Raw genomic sequence first — 25763 nt, 5'->3', positions numbered from 1 at the left:
TATAATTTAAGAAGGACCTATATTTTCCATTTGGGAAAGAAAAAACATCCACAAAAAAACTCCTGTGATTAAATGACTTTAAATTAGTTTACCTGAGCAGTTTCTATTTTCAATTTGTCAATATTGAGAGTGTTTCTCTGTAATCCACTGGCAGCCAATGACAGAAGCTGCTTTAGAGCTTTAATATCTTCTTGTACTTTAAGCATTGCTTTTGAAGACATTCTACTGATTTCTTCTTGTACCTGTTTTTGTTCTTTCACAAATTTCCTTAAAAAAATAAAACTGAATTAAAAAAAATATATACCTTTGGTTTCCTACGTTTAAAAAAAAGCACATTAACAATAGGTTCATCAGAGTCTAAGTATCTTAAGAAGCAAAAACTAAAACGTCATCTGTAGTTCACATGCTATTTTACACAACAGCAATTACAGAACTTTAATGTCTGTTATTCTGATTTCACTCTAATTTCTAAAAGCATCAAAATTTTAACCCAAGTTAAAATATATTCTTGCATTTCCTCAAGTATGATTTATCCAATTATACTTGACACACTTACTGGAGTTTTTCAACATCCTGGCAGATGACAGGAGGTAGATTTTCATCCTTCAGTGCTTTACTATCCCTAAGAAAAAGGCCAGATGTATTAAAACCATTGAGATTATAGGGTGACAGCTGAGTTTTACTAGAATATGTGTTAAAGTACAAGAAAATAAAGCAAATATTCCCCATGTATAGCTTTCATGGAAGATTTCAAAGTTCTTTACAAAGAACAATACCTTTTGTGACCTATAAAATAACTAACAATCAACTGACTAGGTGGTGGGCACAGTGGACAGAATGTCAACCTGGGATGCTGAGGACCCAGGTTCGAATCCCTGTGGTTACTGGCTTAAGTGAGGGTTCATCCAGCTTGAGCACAGGCTCATCAACTTGAGCACAAGGTCGCTGGCTTGAGTGTGGGATCATAGACAAGACTCCATGGTTGCTGGGTTGAGCCCAAAGGTTGCTGGCTTGAAGCCCAATGTCACTGGCTTGAGCCCAAGGTCACGAGTCACTGGCTTGGCTAGAGCCACCCTCCCTCAGCCCCCCGGCGACCCTATCAAAGCAATATGAGAAAGCAATCAATGAACAACTAAAGTGACACCTTTGTGAGTTGATACTTCTCATCTCTCTCCCTGTCTGTCCCGGTTTCTCTCTAAAAAATAAAATAACTAACAATTCATCTGATGTGGAGATTCCTTTTCTAAGAAGATTGGGCATCTACATACTATAAATGCATTTGACTAAATGTTTGGAAAATGAGAAAAATGAAAAAATACTACAGATTTTAAGATATTGAATTAATTTCCCTCTGGTTCAAAAATTCCATGACTGACATTTTATTTGGCTGAAAATATAAAAGCATCCATTTCAAGAAAGTCTATAAAACTTCTCATAATGAGATACTCACAAATTTTATTATTTTATAACTTCAATCTGTTCTTCAACAAAATAGACTAAGAAATAACTTAAGGAAATCACAAACATTTAATGAAGGCAGAAATAAGTGAAAATTGGCAGGCAGTGATAGAATCACAAGTTAGTCTTCAGATGCAGTCCTGCTACTACTTCCTGGATAATAACTAGGCAAATCTCAGTCTCTCTAAACTTCCTCATTTATGTAACAGGATTAAAATATACACAAGATAGTTGGGAAGAGTGAACTTGATCAGATAATTTACTTCAAATGCTTTCTTTAACATAATACATATTAGGTGAGGAAATATAAAAATAATAATCTTCAAACACATATATGACGCATATGGAAGCTATTATTATTCCACTTCATCTTTAGGAAATGAATGATACTGGCATAGTAATTTATATAAAAAAGGTACACACACTCACACATATACAGGGTGTACCAAACTAGGGCTTCAGCTGTTTATATGAAAAATAATACAATTAATAAATTAATAATATAGGAATAAACTGTTTTTGCATACTCACAACTATAAACCTACTTTTGCCCCACATGTATATTTTCATTTATATATATTAAAGGTGCTCCAAGAGTAAAGGTCCATGAATCATTCAATATTTAATAAGTTAAAAAAATAGGTACATATTTTGGTACTCATTTGTATTATTTGGGGAAAAGCCAACCATTTCCTAGAACGAACTGACTATAAATTTTCTTAACAATAAAAATTAAAGATTTGACCTTTTGTAATCTTTCTAGAGCAAATGTTTATTATTTTATTTTTGACAAAGACTGGTTAAAAAATTTTTTCTTTAAAATGTCTACATGGTTCCATATACTTCCAACCATACTATTTCCCTACAATTTAATAAAATTATTTAATTAAAATATTTTAAAAGTTAAATTGTAAACTTACTCTGGTCTTGTTCCAGCTTTATCACCTAGAAAATTCAAGTTTTGTGTAAAAATAGGTAATTCAACAAATACTGCAATATTTGTACTGCAAATAAAAGTTTTAAGTTAATGCAAACTAAGGTATAAATAGAAACTGTTAAAGCATTTCTTACAAAGCCCCTTAAACGTCATGACTTGTCACAAACTCCAACTACAGCAAGTTATGGAGATATATTCATGTATACATAAAGTTATATAGTTGATGTGCACCTATTTCTTTCAAGGGCAAGAATCTTTCTTAATAAGTCAGAGAAAGAAACACAAATAGCATACAATCTCAGTTATAAGTGAAATCTAAAGAATAAAATAAACAAAATAGAAACAAATTCATAGATATAGAGAACAGACTGACAGCTGTCGGAAGGGAGGGGAGAGAGGGGGCTGGGTGAAACAGATGAAGGGACTAAGCAGTAAAAAATGGTAGTTACAGAACTGTCACAGAGATGTAGAACACAGCATACCGGGAGCATACTCAATAATATTATGATAACTATGTATGCGGGCGAGATAGTACTTGAAGCAATGTGGGGACCACTCTGAGAAGTACATGATTTCCTAACCACTTCGTGGTACATCTGAAACTAATACAGAATAACACTAAATGTAAACTATATTGAAAAATAAAAATATACAAGTTTTTTAAATCTTCTATCTTCCATAAAAAATATTGCAACCTGGCAGTTTAACTCCCAAGAGCTTTACTTGAAACTTTTTAAAGCCCAATCAGTATGGAATACTAAAATATATCAGATTACCTGAACTATTCTAAATATTTTACAAAAGCAGCAAATTTTCAAGAATGAAATTTTTCTGTGCCTGAGACCAATCGAAAGCTCTCTCAGTAGTAACACCTATTTCATTAATAGCATACACACTTAAAAATAGATAAAAGTAACTTTTTCTTCAGCAAATGATACAATGACCTGTTTATTTAAGGACATAGAGAAAATATAGAAACACATAAATCTTCATCCCACAGGAAAACCTTAATAGTTCCTTCCAGTCTTTTTCTGCATTTACGCATACTTTTTAAAATGCAATCAGGATTACTTTGTCACATTTTAACATATTTTTTCTCAGCATGCTGTGAATATTTTCCATGTCAATTAAAATGACTCTCAATCATCAGAGTAGACAGATGATGTAGCTGTAGTGTAATCTTCACGCCCAACTCTTTGCTTAGCATCTTAGCAGCTACTACAGAAATAATGTTGATGTGGGGAGTGTCTATATCTACAAGTACCTGTGCACTACCCGATCTTTACTTCAAGAAGAGGACTTTAGAAATCAGAGCATGCCGTCTGACATCTTACCACTGATCCTTTAGAACACTTGTCTCAACTTACCTTCCCATCTACTAAAAATAAGCGTAACTTTTCCATCACACCCTCAACAACAATGAACACATTAAAGAAAAATAAATCATGGCTAGTATGTGGGTGAAAAATGTCAACTCATTTCCATCTTAATTCATATTCCTGAAGTAAAATATCTATTTCAAATGTTAATGAGACACATGCATTTCTCCTTCTGTGAACTACTTATTGATGCTATTTGTACTTCTCTTACTGACTTCTAAGAGTCATTTTGACATTAAGCAAATTATTTGTCTCATGTTTATATTTCATGTGTCTATTTCTAAAACTAGACCCTTAATAACTGCAAGATTCATGATTTCAGAGATTTAAAATGTGAAAAAAGCAGCATGTGAAATAAAGTATTTTACTTTATATTTGTCATTTACCTTTTATCTCTGTACCAAATTTGCTTTTGTTCACCTCTTTAATTCAACTGTAATTTATTTTTCCATATTTGTATTACATTATTCTAGGATTTTTTCTTTCTTAGTTTGACATGTCTGAAATTGGCACCCATGTTCTATACACAGTGTTTTAGATTTGACAAGACACAGTAATATAAGGTAGGGATTTAATTTAATTTTTCCCAAGTATTTAAACTTTTTTATTGACCAGTTGTTATTTTGCTGTTTCTTTGATATTCCAGTTTATTATATTTTACAAAAATTAATACACACACAAGCATGTGTATAAAAACTTGCGCCTGTTTCTTGATTAGTGTGGACTCCTAATCAGTCCACCTAGCTTGCCTCGGAAATAAATACCTATGGACTACTATAAAGGCTTCCTAACAGTTCTCCTCATCTACTCTTGGCTTCCTGTACATTATTCTCCACATGGTTCTCAGAATGCTATTCTTAAAATACAAGTCTCACCATGTCACACTATCCAGATTAAAACCCTTTAGTAGGTCCTGACGATTGGCTCAGCAGTAGAGTGTCACCTGGCGTGTGGAAGTCACAGGTTCAATTCCTGGTCAGAGCACACAGAAGAAGTGACCATCTGCTTTTCCACCCTTCTCTCCCTCCTTCCCCTCCACGGCCACAAGCAAGTTGGCCCTGGCGCTGAGGATGGCTCCATGGCCTCCACTCAGGCACCAGAACAGCTCAGTTACAGAGCAATGGAGCAGCAGCCCCAGATGGACAGAACATCAGCCCCAGATGGGGGTTGCCAGGTGGATCCTGGTCAGGGCACATGCAGGAGTCTGTCTCTCTGTCTCCCTGCCTCTCACTTGACAAAAATTAAAAATTAAAAAATTAAAAAAAAAATTCTTTAGTAGATCCCAACTGTCCTCAGTATAATTACAAAACTCTTTAATGTTTTATAACAAAGCCCTCTTTGTGATCTCTGGAATCTGAATCTTTCTGTTCTGCAGCTACACTGGCCTGTCAGCACTTTTTCAAAAGGGCTAAAATCATTCTCATGTCTAAGCCTCATTCCATGCTCATGGAATGCTGCTCTCTACCATTCTTCATCTGATTAAATCCCACTAGTAGAGGTCCACATTAATATAGCTACGTAAAAAAAAATTCTTTTAGATTAAAAAAAAAATCCCTTGATTCCCTTGACACATGTATCAGATTAGAGGGAACTGGGATGTGGTACGTGTAGCCATGTGCACTTATTCTATGTGTCCCTTTTGCTCAACTCTAGCAAAGGTACAATATACATGAAATAGGACCGGGATGGGGCTAACCCCTTATATTTCTCTCACTCCTTTGTTTCAGTTGGCTCCTTCACGTGGAGCTTAGTAGCAATTAAAATGAAGAAACAAGTAGTCTCATGTTTAAAATATAAGTAGTTAGAAGGTATCAAGCTGCTCTGAGTAAAAAAATAAACAGCTAAAACATCTAAGGCTATTTTTCTAATGATGAAGTTGCTATAAAGAATACTACATAAAAACAAGAGATAGAACCCTATGTTTAGAAATTTGTAAATGTTCATTCAAAGAGAAACCCAAATTGTGTAAGTTTAAAAGGATTTTAGCAACTTTTAGGATAATAATTCACCCTAAAATAAATAGTACCTCTTTATAATAAAACCCATGTTTAATTAAAAAAATTCTTATACAGATATAAAGACACTATTTACCCCTTTACCCATTATGTCATTCTAAGTTCTTCTGAGAAAACTTAGAATGCAATGTGCATGTATATACTCTAATTAAAGACACACTTTCATCAGAAACAGAAAAGATGCTACAAAACAAGACATAACACACAGAACAATAAAAAACTTTTCCAAAAGAATATGGCAAATTTTTAAAAAGAATCTTCAGCATGACAAACAGCACAGTAACAAAAGTACTTTCACACTAACTGGTGTGTAACACCTTTCTGCAAAGCAGTTTCACAACATATACCAAAAGTCTCCCAAATGTCCCTATCTTTAAGCCAGTGATTCAGTTTCTAGGTATTCACCCTAAAGAAACATATGAACAACATTTATAACAAAAGCAAACACCGAGATAGCATTTACTGTGAACCTGGCTCTCTGCTAAGGTTTTACAAATAGTAATCCTCAAACTAACCCTACAAAGTAGGTTCCATTAGTTTCCCTCACAGATTAAAACAAAAAATACTAAAGCACTGAGAGAATAAATAACTTGAATAGTGCAAGGTTTTTAAATAATTCAGCTAGGATTTGAACACAGGCAATTTATCTCCACAGCTGACACTCTTTAAACTTAATACTACCTTGGGCCTCTCTGCAAAGACGCCCAGTATAGTGATACTTCCCAGAGTGAAAAAAAACTGGAAACATACACTAACAATAGAATGATGGCTGACTAAATTGATATATCGATTCATAAAATTAATATTAAGCAACATTAACATATTTTTAAAGAACTACTAACATTGACAAATACTTCTGATGTATTATTACATGGGAGAAGAGCAGGTTTCAAACAGTATATGTATTATAATCCCAAATAAAAAATACATATTAATATGCACAATAAAACAGCTACATGAGGCATAGGCACATACAAATCTCAATTTTCACAAAAATAAAAATTTAAATGCGCAGCACACAAAATTTATTAAATACAATACAAATAAACTTAAAAGTAAAATACTTTACTACTGAATATATAGCATAACTAATGATCTTCCAGATACAGGAATTTAAGTTCCCTCACAGGATTTTTAGAATTTATAATAACATTACTTACTCTTTTTATCTGATGAACTACTGAAATCTATACCACCAAGGCCTTCGTTGCCTGCAGTTGAAGTAGCTGCTGTGGTTCCCAAAGTCAAGCTTAAAGCATTCTGCCCAAGACCTATAAATAAGCCAAACATCATTTATAAAGTTCCCTGGAAGTCTTTATAATGATTTCTTCTGACCAAAGGACTCAAATGCTTTTAAGTTGGATCCCAGGTTTTATTCATACTTGATTAGGAAAAATAACAAAAAACAAGTCCAGAGCATACTCTGCACAAAGACTGATAGTCTTGCTTGGATTCAATGGTATATATAGTTTGCATAATGTGATTTTTCTTAATGAAAAGGGTCAGAATATATCTGTTAATTCAATACTGTATATGTAAACACTTAATTTTATTTTGTTTATAAGCCCTTCCTACAAAAGCAGTTTCAGTTTGTATGTTTTCAGGTGAATATATCCTGTCTTCCAACCATAGTTTGGAATTACACACTTTTAAAGTAATCTATTATTGAATGTGTTAACTCAATAGGTGGAGTTAATGTATAGCTTTACAACGTCTACGTTGATCAAATTATACATATTTTTAAAACCTTACAATTTTATTTGTCAACTATACCTCAATAAACCTGGAGGAAAATAAATATCTAGAATGAATTTATACGAGTTTAGTATAATATAAAGTTTTACTATTAATGAAATTTAAGGAATAATTGGAAGTCTTATAGTTCAAACATCATCAAAATTTCATACTTTCATAAAACTTAAAAAAAATGGAGACTTAAAAAGAAAAACAGACTTTTCTCTAAATCCCACCTCACTGACAAAAGAAATGAAAGGGACTAGACTACAGTTAATTTTTAATCATTATTATTTACCGTATTCTCATATGTATAAGATGCTCCCATATATAAGGCACACCTTAATTTAGGCACCTGAAATTTGAAAGTAAATGTAATACATAAAGTTCTTGAACTCAAGTTTTATTCATCATAAAATTCATACAACCCTGCATCTGTGCGAAAAAAGTGGGAAATGCAAGTAAAAAAATCTACCCCCACTGTATAAGACGCACCAGTTTTAGACCCCAAATTTTTCAAAAGAGAGTGCATCTTATACATGGGGAAATACAGTACTTGTGGATCAAATAGCAAAATTTCAAAGATCTTGCTTTTTAAATCATATAAGTCAATACAATCCCAAGCTGACATAATGGTGGGTATTTTAGACAGGATGCTATCTATCTACTTTAAAAACAGAGAAAACATAGTGATGCCTTCTCATTTCATCTCTACTTTTGGTAATTTGTGTGTATTTAAATAAAATTTTGTTAATTTGTGTCTACTTGGTAAAATCTCAAAAAAAAATAAATAAAAAGGAAAAACAACCTCAGAGAAAACAGTGAGATGTACTGGTAAGAGCATGAGATAACTGAAAGCGGGATTTAAATCCTGGCAATGTATGAAAAAACTTAGCTAAATAAGTGACTTCTTATGTTTTAAAAAGATCAGTGCACCTTTAGGTTAATGTATCCATATATTAAGCATGGAATACTGTGTCAAGAGCCTAGGAAAAATCCTAACAGACCCAAAAACTCAATAAAAGACACACAAAAAACATATACCTCCCATATACTATTTTTGTCTTTCATTGGAATCTTCGGGAGATATTTAAATATTTATCCTACAAAGAAATGTATGTTATAGTCATCTAGTAATTTGTTTATTAGAAGACATTTTGAATACCTACAAAGTTAAACAATAAGGACAAAAATATTTGAAAGATCAATAAAATTTGCCGTGGCCAATGGTGCAGTGCATAGAGTATCGTCCTGGATAGTTGATGTTGCCAGCTCAATCCTGAGGTCCCCAGTTCAAGCCCTGGTCAGGGCACATATGAGAAGCAATCAATGGCACAACTAAGTAAAACAATTTATTGATGCCTCTCTCTCTCTATTCCCCTCCTTCCACTCTCTCTTTCAAAGAAAAATCAATGAAATCTGAATATTACAAATTTCTACAGGTTACCTTGACCAACTCCTTTCACCCCTTCTACTGACTTGGAATTATCCATTAAATTTAGTATTTAAATTGAGAACACAAAAGAACTATAGCTTTAATAGAAATCATCAAGTTATATTCCTTCATGTCTCCCACACAACCAAGTAAAATACTAGACACATATTAGGGTCTCAGGGAAAATACTGAAATAGCCATTATAAATTAATGTAAGCATTACTGAAAATTCTGTGATTTCAACATGTTATTAACTATTCCTAATATATAAACTGTTAAACAGAAATTTTCTGTCAGATGAACTGACCACTTGAGTATTGTCTGGCTATAATAAAATTATTTAATATTGTATTTTAAAATTTTGCCTTCATAGTGTGCTAATACCCTTTTCCTGATGTCTATAATAGAAAGCCATTCCTAGAACCAAGGCTTAAAAGGTCAAGATATTTTACAATAACTGTAGACACTAAATAACCCAAACTATTCAAATGCTATTTATCAAAAAGACAAATTTCTCTAGAAACTAAGGGCTCCTCAAATAGGCCCCTCTTTATCAACTCAGTCAATATTGAGAAACAAGAAAATTTTTATCTAAAATATGGCTAAGAGCTCCAATTATGCATGCAAAACATTATAATTGGTTTCATACTAAAAGGAAAACATACAGGTTAAGTAGACAAAGCAATCAGCTCAAAATACAAAATAAAGTAAATTTTAAAATATTTGTTATTTCTGGAGAGCAAATACCATTGATTACCTACCTGATGATGCTGTGTTTGTAGTCTGAAAAAGCGAACCCCCCAAACCAGCTAAGGCCCCCCCTAAAGAAAGGCCTGTCGACGCAGTCGTAGTTGTGGCTGCCGTTCCACCCAAGCTGTTCAGAGTAAATCCTGTGGATGCTATAAAGGTGAGATTGTTAGTCTTCAAAAAGAAACTGTTTCTAGAACACCACAGAAAATACAAAATACTTTCTCAAAACAATGAAAATCCATGATAAAACTGTTTCTTGGAAAAACTCCTCAATAAAGATAAAATTATATTGATATATAACTTACAAATAAAGAGAAAACCAGTATCAGAAAAAAGGACTGTGGGTAATAACAGAATGATACTGGGTAACTGATTTCACACGGTAATAAAGAGTTTTCAGCCCAGGCCACCAACTCTGCCTTCAAATCTGAATGAATTTAAGCCAGGGAAGCTTTATGTAAACTCCTTCTCCTTCCCTGTCACCAAAATGCACCTCGAAAACAAAGCAGGTATTAATAGTTTTACACTTATTTCTCTCATCCTCTCCCCTGCTTTGCTCTCCGAAATAGAGACCAACTTCTATGACAGTCTCTGCTGCTTTAATGCCCAATGATGAATTTTTTCACAAATCAGTAATAGGTCAAAATTGCTGAATGATTTAAATAAAAATTTTCCCAAATTGAAGTTATCTTTAATAAACATGGATACCTATGTACACTAACCAACTAAAATTATAATTTAACCACAACATGTGACTTTTTCCCATTCTGCCTCACCTGCGGGAGTTGATGTCAGAGCAGATGAAAGAGTAAGACCACTAGCTGAGGTAGAAGTAATAGGCAGAGCAAATGGTGTGGCAGAGGCTGCAGGTTTACTGAATCCCAAACTGAAACTTGTTGCAGATGCAGATGTAGTGGTTGGAGTTCCTATTTAAAAAACAAAAAAATCCTTAGTTTAAAATAACTGTATGTATATATGTCAGTCAATCCAGATTCCTCAAAGTTAGTGATCCTATGTTTTGCAGAGAGAACAAGGATGTACTTGTATATGAGAGAAAAATATAAAAGTTGGTACCAAATGATGGTGCATACTGAAAAGATGGCCCTAAGAGTTAAGGAAGCAAAAAAAAAAAAAAAAAAAATTCAATCAATGTGTTAATATTGACATTCAATTTTGGTTCTACCCCTACACTGACTTATAACAGCCATCAACCCTTCCTTTCCTTTATACTCAGCAGAAAAACGGCCCCTTTTCCAAGACTATTTTAATGACTTTTCTCTACTGCTCAAAACCGTCTTCCTGAGAGCTGCTGTCTGTCAGTGCCCAGCTCTCTTCCTGCCTCTCCTCCTGCTGCTCCTTTCTGTTCACTTTTGTAGATCCCCTTACTCCATTCACTTTTTTTTTTTTTTAAGTGAGAGGAGGGAAGGCAGAGACAGACTCTCGCATGCACCTGGGCCGGGATCCACCCAGCAAGCCCACTAGGGGGCGATATTTTGCCCATCTGGGACCCTTGCTCTGTTGCTCAGCAACCAAACTCTTCTTAGTGCCTGAGGTGGAGGCCACCAGAGCCATCTTCAGTGCACAGGGCCAACTCACTCTAATTGAGCCTTGGCTGCAGGAGGGGAGGAGAAGGGGGTGTGGAGAAGCAGATGGGTGCTTCTCCTATGTGCCCTGACCGGCAATCGAACCCGGGACATCCACATGCTAGGCCAACATTCTACCACAGAACCAACCGGCCATTGTCATTCATTGTTCACTTCTTAAGTGATACTCCCCATGGTTCACTTCCTGCTCTTACTTCCTAAAAGATCTCACTCATTTTCAGAATTTCAAGTATAACTACAGGTACATTGATCTAATCTATATCTATCTGAGTCTGCATTGGCTAGATCTACCTAAATGCCCTTTTGGACTCCTACATTTTTATCCCTATATATATTTGTGTGTGTGTGGCAGAGACAGAGAGTCAGAGAAAGGGACAGATAGGGACAGACAGACAGGAAGAGAGAGATGAGAACATCAATTCTTTGTTGCAGCTCCTCAGTTGCTCATTGATTGATTTCTCATATGTGCCTTGACCGAGGGGCTACAGCAGAGCTAGTGACTCCTTGCTCGAGCCAGTGACCTTGGGCTCAAGCTGGTGAGCCCTGCTCAAACCAGATGAGCCCGCGCTCAAGCTGGAAACTTCAGGATCTCAAACCTGGGTCCTCCACATCCCAGTCCGACGCCCCATCCACTGCGCCACCACCTGGTCAGGCTCTCCCTATATTAAAAAAATATTTCCTAAACCCCCTGTTGCTTAAGGCAGAAACCACAATCATTCTTGACATCCCTTTTCTCCACTGCAACTGACACATCCTGTAAATTCTCCTTCAGGATATGATTTCACACATAGGTGGGATATAAAACTGAGACTCAAGGACACATACAAAAATGAAGTGGTTTCTAAGGGGGAGAGGTGGCGGTGAAAGGAGTAAAGAGGGACAAACATACAGTGACAGAAAATGATTTGACTTTGGGTGACAGGCACACAATGAAATCAACAGTTCAAATGCTATAGAGATGTTTATGTGAAACCTATGCTCTCTTACTAATCAGTATCACCCCATTAAACTTACTTCCTAAATAAAAAAATTAATTTTATTTCAGAACTATTCTAAGAATACAAGCATCCTCAAAAATCTTAGTTCAGGCCATTTCCTCTCTCAAGAACTATTACAATAAACCTCTTAATTTGTTTCTGTTATCAATTTCCTCTAGCCTATAATCTAATCTTGGAATTATCTGTGATTCCCAGTATAAGATTCCCATAAACTCTCCACTCTTAAATAGTCTAAAATGTTGGCATCGCCTTTCCCATCTGGTCCCACTGTTCCTCAAAATCTCTCCCTACCATTCCTATCCCTAAATCTCAAAACTCCAATAACAAAGTGTTATTCCCATTTCCCTGTATCTTTTTTTGAGTGGGTCTTTGCATTTTCCACTCATCAGTGTAGAATGTTTCCTGCCCCTAAAATGAACTCCTGCCCTCTTTTCCCTCTGCCTTCCTTGGTGCCTTGCATAAAGCTGTTAGAGCTTTTATCAGATTACACAAGGATATATATAGTATTATACCTGCCCAGTCACCTCACCTCATAACAGACTGTCTTGCTCATGCACTCAGCAGTTCGTGACATCAACAGCCAATACTAAATGTTCAAGGCATTATGTATACCTAAGGCCACAGTTAGGAAACAGTAGCTTATAAAAATTTAAATGAAGTAAAGTATAAATGGCTTATTTGGAGTTCTCCTAAAAGCACTAACGGAAAAAAAAATCCAAATATTATCCTTTTGGATTGACCTTACTATAACTAGAAGTTCCTGCCAAGTACAGTGCTTTGAAATCATGTATGAATTCCACAATCTCAGAAAATAAGAGAATCCAATTGCTTGCACTTGTAGTCAATCCTATCCAAAATTCTGGTGGTAAATATGTGCTTTCTGTTAACAGTAAGGTAAGCAGCAGCCAAGTGAAGAAAGTCTTGCCTTTGAGACAAACCAAAAGAATGCCATCTTCCACTGATGATTAAATTTTATTTAGTCTAAACTTTATTTCAATTTTTAATTTAATTTTAATGGTGTTATTCAATGTACTTTTCTTCTTTTATTTCCTTTCCCATTAATTACTGCCATACAGATTCAAGGCAGGCTATAACCCTAGTTATTCACATTCCCTTTGGTATACCACTACAGGAAACTATGTTTTTGAGCTGGAAGAGAATCCAAAAGCTTCTTATGGTCCAATGTCCTCATTTTATAAATAACTAAAAGCTGCCAGCTATTTCAAGGACTGATGAAGCCTCATAGCTAATTAGAGGTGCAACCGGGGCTTAATTCCAAGACACCTGGCCTACATTTTTGTGTCTTTTCCACTAAATGAACTCAAATGACTGAAAAATATATTGTAAAATAAATGTCCACAGAAAAACCATAGCTGAATTAAAAAATTGTTTTAAATTGAAAAAAGACTATATAGTAATTTTAAATACTCAAATACTAAAAGATTCTTTGATAAGTCAGCATTTGTGATCTGTGATCTATATTCATATTCTTACATGCTTTTCTCTATACCCCAGCTCTGAAGGATATTAGGAAAGAGTTGAAAACCACAGACCTGGGATCTTTCCTCAAAAGTTCTTGCCCAGAGTCAACCCTATAGTTATAGTTGTTACTATTTGTGGGGACAAAAAGAAAAATAAAATTTAATCATCAGTGGAATATGGCATTCTTCTGGTTTGTCTCAAGGGCAAGACCTGGAATCATGGAACCCAAGGAGTGAGAACACTGTTTATAATCCAATATGTATCACAATTTCCTCTTCTACCATAACCACTTATATAAAAAATCTTCCTATAGAATTGATTTTTATTCTGTAAGTGTATATAATCCAATTAATTAGGAAATAAGATTTATAAAATGAAAACAATTATTGATTAGAATATTAGGCAAAGAAGAAAAAAAAGCTACTCCAAGGAAAACCCTGGCACACAGAGCTGAAGCTCACTGGCTGGTCTCATATTTATTCCTGCAATTCTTTCACTTTCTGTGTGTGGCTGTGAAGAATACTGTAATCAATGCTAGAAGATCAATGCAAAAGATGTAAAAGAGACTGAGGGTAGAGAATAAAGAATAAATAATAAAGCAACTCCAGTAAAACATTTTTAGTTTATAACAAAATACTTGTAGCACTAAAAAAAAACAACAATACACCTGACCGGTGGTGGTGCAATAGATAGAATATCGACCTGGGACACTGAGGTCCCAGGTTTGAAACCTCAGAAACCCTGGATTCACCAGTTTGAGTGCGGAATGCTGGCTTGAGTGTGGGATAATCAATATGATCCCACAGTCACTGGCTTGAGCCCAGAGGGTCACTGACTTAGATGGAGCCCCCCAGTCAAGGCACATATGAAAAGTAGTCAAGGCACATACGAGAAGCAATCAATGCACAACTGAAGTGAGAAAACTGTAAGTTGATGCTTCTCATCTCTCTCTCTTCCTGTCTGTGTCTGCCTCTCACTCTCTCGCTTAAAAAAAACAAAGCAAACAAACAAAAAACAACAAACCACTTTTTATCATTGAAATGTCCACCAAACTACCCTCTTGCCCTTTTCCCAGTGAAACAACCGTTTTAATATAACAATTTAAAACATTTCTTAGGAATGTAAATTATAGCTGTGGCTGGCTGGCTCAGTGGTAGAGTGTCCGCCAGGAATGTAGAAGGACCGGGTTCGATTCCTGGTCAGGGCACACAGGAGAAGCGCCCATCTGCTTTCCATCCTTCACCCTCTCCTTCCTCTCTTCCCCTCCCGCAGCCAAGGCTCTATGGGAGCAAAGTGGCCCGGGCGCTGAGGATGGCTCCATGGCCTCCGCCTCAGGTGCTAGAATGGCTCCGGTTATAACGAAGCAACACCCAAGATGGGAAGAACATCGCCCCCTGGTGGGCTTGCCCAGTGGATCCTGGTCCAGCACATGTGAGTGTCTGTCTGACTGTTTCCACGCTTCTAACTTCAGAAAAATACAAAAATAAATAAATAAATAAATAAATAAATAAATAAATAAATAAAAAGAATGTAAATTATAGCATTATAGCCTTGGCCAGATAGCTCAGTTGGTTAGAGCATCGTTCCATTACACCAAGGTTGGGGGATTGAGCCCTAGTTAGGACACATACAGGAACAGATAAACATCCTTGTCTGTCTGTCTGTCTCTCTCTCTCTCCCTCCCTTCTTTTCTCTCTAAAATCAATAATTTTTTAAAAATTAAATTATATAAAAATAAAGAATGTAAATTACAGTGTTCTAGCAAAATAGGATGCTGACTGTCCCATATATGTTCAATTAATTAACGGCAAAATTGGTAAACCTAAGTCTTCTCTAAGGTAAAGCACTGCATTATATAATCTATTAAAATTTAAATTACTTTAACTCATTATATATAAAGAGATATAACTTCTTTAATTCTTTAAATGTGTGTTTTCCTTCCTTACATTAAAGTAGATCATAGCTAATGGCTGGGCCTGTCACTGGCCCTTAATTCCATATCTCTTTATTTTTTTTTATCTTAGTAGTTCTCATTTTTAAAGTCTACCATCAACAACAATACTTGCAAAGGGAGGAGATACACTACAGAACCATAAAGAGGATAAAATCCCAAACCTACTCCCTGAAAATGTGACAATTTTCCTTACCTGTATTTGATCCTCCCAGTGTAAACCCAGTGGCAGGTTTAGATCCAAAGAGCCCGGTTCCAAAACTACCTGAAGAGGCAGATGTAGTTGCTAGAGTCGTGGCGCTTCCAAGACTTCCAAAATTGAGGCCTACAGGATTGCTTGTTTATAAAAGACAAAACAAAGTCTACTAGAACCAATATTTGCTTTAAAAAAATGAAAATTAACTCTTCAAGATTATTTTCTTTCATTTACCATAGCTAACACAGCTCCACAGGATAAAAAAGAAACTTATAATTTGAGCCAAGTTTAAATATTTTTCAGTTGTCTTTAAGAATAAATCCACATAGATAATTAGTCTTTAAAAAATATAATACCAACTTTCAAAAAAAGCATAATCTAGAGCAGTGGTCCCCAACCCCTGGGCCGAGGACCGGTACCGGTCCGTGGGCCATTTGGTACTGGTGTGCAGAGAAAGAATAAATAACTTACATTATTTCCGTTTTATTTATATTTAAGTCTGAACGATGTTTTATTTTTTAAAAATGACTAGATTCCCTCTGTTACATCCGTCTAAGACTCACTCTTGACACTTGTCTCGGTCACGTGATACATTTATCCGTCCCACCCTAAAGGCCGGTTGGTGAAAATATTTTCTGACATTAAACCGGTCCTTGGCCCAAAAAAGGTTGGGGACCACTGATCTAGAGCAATTATGACTTCAGATCCCAAGTAATCACAAACTGGACCACACATATTCTCCTTTACCCAGTTTTTGTTTGAAAACGAGCATACTTTAAAATGGCCACAAGGAAATCCTTGAATGTGGAGCATTTTCCTTTTGAATTAATCATGTACAGTTCACACTGCTAAATGTTTGTTCTTCACCAACTACTAACATAAAAAAAAAGTAGGACATTCCCAGAAATGGAAAAGGTATTGTAAGATGTCTTTAACATCTATGACTATATCACCATACTCATGGGGTTGGGGGTGGGAGTGGGGGCAGGAGGGCAACAGATAAAAATGAACATATCCTGGCAAGAGTAAAATGCAAAGCAAAATTATCAAGATTGGGTTCACCAGCAGAAATCCTCTTCAGAGCGTTTCTGAAAGAGCAGCTAGTAACAAGTGATGTGAACAAAGTTCACAACTGTTCAACTGTTTTTATAAAGCCTCAGAGGCTCCAATTTGCTATCTCTAGATAGAACAAATTATAAAAATAGGCAAAAAATATCCTGAGCACTTGATACTTCAAAAATTATGTAGGAGAATTAATAGAGATTATAACATGCGTAACATAATGGGAAATCCCATTCATTTTATATATGTATTTTTATTAATTCTCTCTCTGCCCTTCCAAACATAATCACCATGAAAACTCAATGTCAATTTTAAAAAGCTTAGAAACCTGGAGAGTTTCAATTTAAGGGAAAGGCAGGGGTATTATGGCTGGGTTCCAGTTCCGGCACCCTATTGTGCTGATATGTACTGACATTATGTAAACTTTTTGAGCCTGTATTTCCTCATCTACAACATGGGAATAACAGTACACACAAACAGGATTTTTTGTGAAGATTAAGAAATCGTGCAGGATGAATAAACTTCACTCAATACATGTTGTTACTATTATTATCATTAGGAACACGTATAAGTTCTACTGAACTCATTATAAACATGGGTATTATCTCAACAAATCACTGAGGGCAAAGAGAGGGAGGAGCTTAATTAAAGAGGCAGAAGCTGAAATCAGGGATCAACACTCAACCAGAATAAAGAGAAAGCATACACTAATTGTGTCTTACCACTGGCTTTAAAAATGATACCTAGGAGCACAAGCGTGTGTACTGGGTACAGGAAGTACTGGCTGTTGTCGGGGCAGGGCTGCAAGGTCTCACTGACAAAGCACTTTTTTTTTTTCCTAATTTTAGTGAGAGGAGGGGAAGCAGAAAGACAGGCTCCAAATGTGACCTGATGGGGATCCACCTAGCAAGCCCACTAGCAGGTTATACTCTGCCCATCTGAGGCCACTGCTGTTGCTCAGCAACGGACCCATCCTTAGCACCCAAGGCCAATTCACTGGAACCAATCAAGCCATGAGGGTGAGGGTGAGGGTGAGGGTGAGGGTGAACAGGAGCAGAAGAGGGGGGGAGAGGTGGAGGACTGGGAATCGAATCTGGGACATCACATGCTGGGCCAATGCTCTACCACTAAGCCAATTGGCCAGGGCATACAAAGCACATATCTTTAAACACTTAATAAACTGAGTTTACAAGAAACATTGTTGGCAATCTTGATATCAAATTAAGAAAATGATTATTATGCTCCCCTTCCTCCCAATTAGTGATTCCATTTTTTTACTTCAGCTAATAAATATATAATTAGCTGTTACAGCTGTGATAAGTGCTATGGCACAGGATACTATGAAGATGCACACCTCCTCTAGATTGATAGGTCAGAAAAGGTCTCTCTGGGAAAGTAACTCTTTAAGTTCCAAACGCAGACATTAGCTAGGCACATTAGGTAGCAGGGAGTAGGGGAATTACATGTGGAGGGAACTGGCTTAAAGTGAGGTGTTTGGCCAAAACCACCTGAGGAACTGAGATGTACAATAAAAGTATGTAATTTAGACCATTAAAACATTTAAAATTTCTTGAATGAAAACACAATAAACTGCTTCATAATTAAAGTTGAAAACATCACCAAAGAAATAATTTAAAGTGAAATCATATTACTCTATCAGAGAAGCAAAACAGAAAAGTCTCCATGGCAAAAATATTTACTTCCTTTAAGAAAAAAAAGCAGCTATTCCAGAACTGACCTCAACTCAATATTATCTACCATTGATTCAACAGGTTGTGTGGTAGAAAAGCCAAGTTGACTCAAGCAGATCCAGAATGTTATTTTAACTTCCCCAGCTTGCTTTTCTATAAACTTAACATAATATCTAATATTTATCGAGCACTGAACCAAGTGCCAGATATGATGCTAAATTCTCTACAAGCTTTATCCCATTAGCAGCTCTCTGAGGTAAATACATTATACCCCTTTTCTAATTGTGGGAACTGAAGCTTGAAGAGTAACCTTCCCAGAATGAGACCAAATTAAGTGGCAACAGGAGTAGTCAAATCAGGATGCCAACAAAGAGATGTTAGACAGTCTCTCCTTTCATTAATTTATCCAAGCCTTCCTAGAACCTGTGTAAGTTTTTCTAATTTATTACTAATAAATTCTTTACTTGACCACTCAACAGTATTTATTAAAGCCCTTTTTATATCCCAGGCACTGTTACAGGGGCTAAGGAGTAAGAATGAAATGGTAAATAAGATTGAGTCCCTTTCCTCCAGAAGTTTCCAGTCAGTGAAAGAGACTAACCATTCATTCAACACACACATATTGAGCTCCACTGTCTTTCCTGGAAAAAAAACAGTAGGAAAAGGTCTCCACCCTCATTCTTATTGCTTGGATCAGACAATAACCAAGTCATCAAAAATATATAATTAGCTGTTACAGCTGTGATAAGTGCTATGGTACAGGTTACTATGAAGATGCACACCTCCTCTAGATTGATAGGTCAGAAAAGGTCTCTCTGGGAAAGTAACCCTTTAAGTTCCAAACGCAGACATTAGCTAGGCACATTAGGTAGCAGGGAGTAGGGGAATTACATGTGGAGGGAACTGGCTTAAAGTGAGGTGTTTGGCCAAAACCACCTGAGGAACTGAGAAAAGGCTCAAGTTACGAGAGTACCTTTTTTCAAACTAAAATCAGGACCCATTAACAGGTATAATAAAATTAATTTAGCAGACTACAAGCATTTTTTAAAAATGCAACAGAACAGAAAGCATCAAAGGTGCATCTTGTGGAGTAAGGTATCTTCCTTGGAAACTTTCAGTTACTTATGTTCCTGAGCTAGGTGATGATATAAATGTTATTCTTTTAGTGGGTCTGGATCACTGAATTGGAGCAAACTGGAATGAGGAAAAGATGGATTCAGATGAGCCTGCTGAAGAGGTTCCAGATTATTTGGCTCTTATTCTTACTTCATTATAATGATAGTGAAAAATCTTTTAAAAGGAGACAATGTGAATTTTTTTAAAAATATCAACCTGACTACAATGTAGTAAAAAAGATAGATATAAAAGTAGATTTTTGAGTCCTGGCTGGTGGCACAGTGGATAGAACGTTGGTTGTCTCGGAGTGACAAGGTCACTGGTTCGATCCCTGGGTCCCTGGCTGAATCCCCCAGGTGGCTGATTCAAGCCCTGGTCAGGGCACGGATGAAAAGCAACCAATGGGTGCACAACCAAGAGGAACAATGAGCTGATGCTTCTCATTCTCTCTCTCAAAAAAAAAACAATGAAAAAAAATATTTTTGAGATAGCAATTGGGATTTCATTGAATAAGTAACAGATGATGGGAGTGTAAGGTGGTGGGCAAGGGGAAAGGTCACATGAGACACCAGACCGGGAACTTGGCTAGAACCGCCCACATCCATACTGGCCAGAAGAAACTTCCCAGGAACCCTTTGGAAAAAAGCGACTGTCTGTCAGCCAGTAAGATTTCACCACATCATATTAGCTCGACCATCCTTGAGATCCTTTAAATATCCTCTACACGGGTCACCCTATGCGACTTCCCTGGCCTTTGTGTCCCCAGGACCAGGGAACCTCGTCGGGCGGGATGCACTCTGTACTCAATAAAGCCTTTTATTATTCCACACTTCCTGGCTCTGGCCCCTTCCTTCTTCCTCGGCGGGGAAAAATACCTTACAGGGAGCAATTCTCATTTTATACGAAAAAGATCAATGGTTGAAAACCCAGCAAGAATCATAAGTGTTTTTCTAAGAATGTAAGCTTCAAAACAGGATTCTTTTTTATCTATCACCTAAAACACAGCATATTATATAGAATCTGTTCCATGAATGACAAGAGCTTGCAACAGGGTGGTAGTACTTTAAATAAATAGAAAATAATTAAAATTATCAGGCCCTGCTGATTAACTGTATAGTGATAGAATAGGATATATTAAGGAAAACTCCCAGATTTCTGACTTGACTGTGCAGTCTGTGGTCCTCCTCACTTTCTGAATACAGACAACACTGAAGGTATTTTTACCTCTAATTTACAACCATATTTAAGCTTCTTGCAACACCTACGTACAATTCTTGTTTTAATGAACTCCTCTATCTGGAAAAGACTGAGTACTAATGGTTAAATCTGTCATCAGTAAAATGATCATTCACTATTTTAATTGCCTCTTTCTGGACTTCTGCTAGCCAAATTTTTGTCACCGGTGTAGCAGCTTGAGCAGAAATGATGAACATGCTACCTACATTTTGCAATTTAATTAAAAGACAATGTGAGTCATTAAAACACCACATTCTCACTTATGATACTCGTCTGCATACTGTTCAAAATTATCAGCAATACATGCTGCAAAAAGTACACCAAAAAAAAAAAAAAAAAACCAAAAGAAAAAAAGGACATCTGGAATCCCAGAAATCTGCATTATTTAGGAGAAACTTACAATTGTTCTTAAACTTTTCTATTGTTTCTAAAACCCCACAATAAGTTGTATTTCATTCATTCGTTCAACATTCATTCATTCCACACCTAAGACTGAGAAACGGCTAGGGCCCGAGTGTGAAATTCCAGGCCCTTCACCCCACTCCGTAGGAACAATGTCGGTACCACTGTGGGTTTCGGGCGCTCACAATACAAAGATCCTCCACCCGCCCCTCAGCCATGCTGCCTGGAGAGCCCGAGAAGGGCGGCGATCGGGAAGCCGACGAAGCTGGAGCGGGGCAATTATTTTTCTCCATGCCGACCGGGAAAGAAGTCAGCAGGAATCAAGACGGGCCGGACTACTCCGGGAAGGAGAGGAAGGGCGGTTACCTAGACGCTCCCGTCCCGAAGGAGAAACCGCCGCCAGTGGCGGTCCCGCCGGGGGCGGCGGTGGTGGAGCCCAACGTGCCGGTTCCGAAGGAGAACCCCGTAGACATAGCTGCCCGGCGTTGGGCCGTCAGCAAGCGAAAAGAGGTCTGGGGCGATCCTATCGCCTCAAAGCCCAGGCGAGCCCGCCAGCATCGCTCCCGCTCAGCCGGGACCTAGCGGGAACTTCAAACCCAGCGGCCCAGAAGACAAGGCCGCAGTTAACAATCACCACTCCCCAGCGCCCTAAGCCCGCAAACAGCCCACCGGAAGCGAGCCCGGGGCGCACAGAACCCTGGGGCGGGGGCGCGGCCTGCGGGCCGCGCAAAGCTCCCTGGGACTAGGTGAGATTGGCGCCCCGCCTACTCTCTAGGGGGAGGTTCCCAGAGTTCAAATCCAATCCAGCTATTTCTCTTTTAGTTCTAATGTTGATGTAATCTATTACATGCGTGTCGTGTTTCTTTTTTTTTTTTTCAGAGAAAGAGAGAGAGTCAGAGAGAGGGATAGATAGGGACAGACAGAAACAGAAAGAGGTGAGAAGCATCAATCATTAGTTTTTCGTTGCACGTTGTGACACCTTAGTACAGGGGTCCCCAACTATGGCCCTCAGGGCGCTTGCGCCCCCTGAGGCCATTTATCCTGCCCCGCTGCACTTCCGGAAGGGGCACCTCTTTCATTGGTGGTCAGTGAAAGGAGCATAGTTCCCATTGAAATATTGGTCAGTTTGTTGATTTAAATTTACTGGCTCTTTATTTTAAATATTGTATTTGTTCCCGTTTTGTTTTTTTTACTTTAAAATAAGATGTGTACAGTGTGCATAGGGATTTTTTTATTTTTTATTCTTTTAATTAATTTTAATGGGGTGACATTGATAAATCAGGGTACATATCTTCAGAGAAAACATCTCTAGGTTATTTTGACATTTGATTATGCTGCATTCCCATCACCCAAAGTCCCAGTGTCTTCCGTCACCTAACTGGTTTTCTTTGTGCCTCTCCCTTCCCCCAACCCTCTCAATCTCCTCCCCCCCCCACCCCGTAACCCCCACACTCTTGTCCATGTCTCTGAGTCTCATTTTTATGTCCCACCTCTGTATGGAATCATACAGTTCTTAGTTTTTTCTGATTTACTTATTGCACTCAGTATAATGTTATCAAGGTCCATCCATGTTGTTGTAAATGATCTGATGCATAGGGATTTGTTCATAGTTTTTATTATAGTCCATCCCTCCAACGGTCTGAGGGACAGTAAACTGGCCCCCTGTGTAAAAAGTTTGGGGACTCTTGCCTTAGTTGTTCATTGATTGCTTTCTCATATGTGCCTTGACCGCAGGCCTTCAGCAGACCGGGCGACCCCTTTCTGGAGCCAGCGACCTTGGGTCCAAGCTGGTGAGCTTTTGCTCAAACCAGATGAACCCGCGCTCAAGCTGGCCACCTCGGGGTTTCAAACCGGGGTCCTCCGCATCCCAGTCCGATGCTCTATCCACTGCACCACTGCCTGGTCAGGCGACATGTGTGTCGTGTTTCAATTAATGGTTATGTCCTTGCCTCCTGACAAAAAGGACTTGCAGAATCCCAGAATTGGGACGGCCCTCCTGATCGTTTCAAACCCCTACTACAGGAAAGGAGGTGACTTGAGTCTGTCGTTGGCCGCCACCCGCTGAAGAACGAGGAGCGTGTCTGCTTCCTGACAGTTTCGAAGTCAACCTATAATAATTCACTCATCCGTTCAACGAGGTGAGTACCACCACCTCCGGGATCCGAGGCGCGCAGAGCCCAGAGGCTGCGGCCACCAAGGAAGTTCAGAACGTCCTTTCGTGGGTGGGGTGGCTGGCCCTGTTCTTGGTGCTGACCGAGCGGACAGAACTGGACAGACCCTGGGTGTCAAAGGATGAGCCAAGTCTACAAATAGTGTCAGCGTTTCTTGCTTGCTAGGAGTGTGGTACCTGGGGCCGAGCGCCGGGTTGCCCCCTCCCCCCCCCCCCCACCGCTGCCTCCTGGCTTTGCGGCGGCATTCAGACGGCTGCGCGACCTCTCCTAGAGGATCTGCAAAAGAAAGGCAGAAGAAAACTACAGAAGTAAGTATACAATGTAAGGTGAAATGTAAGTGTTCTCTCAGCAACCCTTAAACATTAAAAAAAAAAAAACAAAAAAAAAAACAAAACCCGTGGGTTTAAAGAAGAAATCCCCTCTGGTGGAAGGATCTGGAAAGACTTTCTGGCAGTAGTGCATTTTAGGTGCTGCCATCATAACGTGGTTTTTCATTTTTTGCAATAAAGTTTTTCCATAAGCAACCACCAGATTTGCTCTCCCAAAACAGAATTCTCACCATGACATTGCCTTGTTCAAATACTCAGTGGCTCTAGTCCGGCACTTCCTAACTTACTATCTCAAAACTCTCCTTAATGCAGCACTTTGTCCTGCCTTGAACTTGGACATTACCACCTGTTATGAACTGAATTGTGCCCTTCCAAAATTCACTCACTTGACACTAGTTTAAATTATACTACAGCAACCCTCAAAATCCCACAGTGTGGAGCACTACAGAGATGGAAACTGGAATATTTGATGAACAGTGTAAAATCTACCACATGCCTCTAAATGGACAAGTTTAAGATTGGACCTCAAAGACTCATTCTCGATTACTTCTGTTGGTCCTATTAGTCAAAAAGAAAAAAGAAACACTTTAAATCCTTATGTTCTACAGAAATAAAACTCCAATGAAAGCAGTTTCTGTAACCGCACGTTTTTGGTTATTCAATTGAAAACTCGACAGTAAAATGGTCTTCATGCCTATTTATGTCTAAAATTGTTCCAGCAAGGCAACCATGAAGCACTGTAATTTAATCTTCCTTACCTAGTGATAGTAATACATCCTATTCCAAAGAATGTTCCAAATATTCCTCTTGGACATTATGGGACTTGGACCCATATATCAATTCTACATGAATTACTTATTTCCACAATGAAGAAAGTGACTCATATTCTATGGTAAGCCCCTATGCTTCCTCCCTTTGTTATTATTGTGAGAATTCTGTTAAGAAATCCCATCTTTTGCTGATTTACTGGTTGTATAATGTCATAATCAAACTGAAGTATCTGAAATGCAATCTGAAATTAACTGTAAAAAAGTTCTAGGCACAGTTTTCATTAAAATATCTAAATAGACTCCTTCCGTGGTATGCTCTGATCAAGATAACACTTCCAGAAGTATCAGTCAAAAGGCTCTAATTAGCCCTGACTGGTGGTGCAGTGGATAGAGCCCAGAGGTTGCCAGTTCAAGCCTGGGATAACTGACTGGATCCTGAGGGCACCAGCTTGATCCCGAGGTCATAGCTCAATCCTGAGGGTACAGCTCCATCCCCATGGTCACCATTTCAAACGCTCATCATGGCATATATGAAAACATCTAAGTGGAACAAATTGATACCTCTTTCTCTCAAAAAAAAGGCTTTAACACATAAATGAAGTAGGAATCTCACATCTATTTAAAGGGATTTGATACATGTAGGGTCTGAATCTATGAAATACCCAAAAGAGAAGTTACCTTTTAGAGATTACATATAACCAGTTGCCCTCCATCTTGAATTTATTCTCATAAGAGGGTTATTGACTAAATTTTCAAAAGACCCAAAGACAACAATTTATAGAGAGATAGGTCAATAATAAAAATGTGATAAAAGTGGTAACTATTGGTGTCTCTATGAGCAAAGTATATGGGTATTTATTATTATACCCTTTGCACTTTTATGTTGGTTTAAAATTTTTCAAAAAAAAAAAAAAAAGTAGGGGGGAAGCCTAAAGCTAAAAAACAAGCATTTGCAACAATATATCAGAACAGTATGGCCTGTTTCTTGATAAAGCTTTCAGTTATAACCTAAGGAATGAGAAAAATGAAAGCAATCTAATGAGTTTT

At 37.6% G+C, this 25763-nt stretch overlaps 1 protein-coding gene across 5 annotated transcripts in view; it reads right to left on the bottom strand.

The window, feature by feature from the left end:
* Window positions 1–22131, bottom strand: part of NUP58 (nucleoporin 58) — a 110346-nt gene extending 88215 nt beyond the window's left edge. For all 5 annotated transcript variants that reach the window (XR_010749262.1, XR_010749261.1, XM_066369166.1 and 2 more), the window contains exons 1-8: window positions 21813–22131; window positions 15940–16079; window positions 10485–10634; window positions 9720–9857; window positions 6950–7060; window positions 2379–2403; window positions 557–622; window positions 93–267 (exon numbers count right to left, since the gene is read on the bottom strand). Coding sequence is in view for 3 of the 5 variants with exons in the window: in XM_066369166.1 (XP_066225263.1) it covers window positions 93–267; window positions 557–622; window positions 2379–2403; window positions 6950–7060; window positions 9720–9857; window positions 10485–10634; window positions 15940–16079; window positions 21813–21919 (912 nt within the window). In the remaining 2 variants the exon portion in view is untranslated. The remainder of the gene's footprint in view (window positions 1–92; window positions 268–556; window positions 623–2378; window positions 2404–6949; window positions 7061–9719; window positions 9858–10484; window positions 10635–15939; window positions 16080–21812) is intronic.
* Between the last annotated feature and the right edge of the window lie 3632 nt (window positions 22132–25763).

The sequence above is a fragment of the Saccopteryx leptura genome, chromosome 2 (genome assembly GCF_036850995.1).
Source record: "Saccopteryx leptura isolate mSacLep1 chromosome 2, mSacLep1_pri_phased_curated, whole genome shotgun sequence".
Classification (NCBI taxonomy): Eukaryota; Metazoa; Chordata; class Mammalia; order Chiroptera; family Emballonuridae; genus Saccopteryx; species Saccopteryx leptura.
The sequence above is the reverse complement of the archived record's forward strand: the minus strand, read 5'-3'. Positions and strand labels throughout refer to the sequence as shown.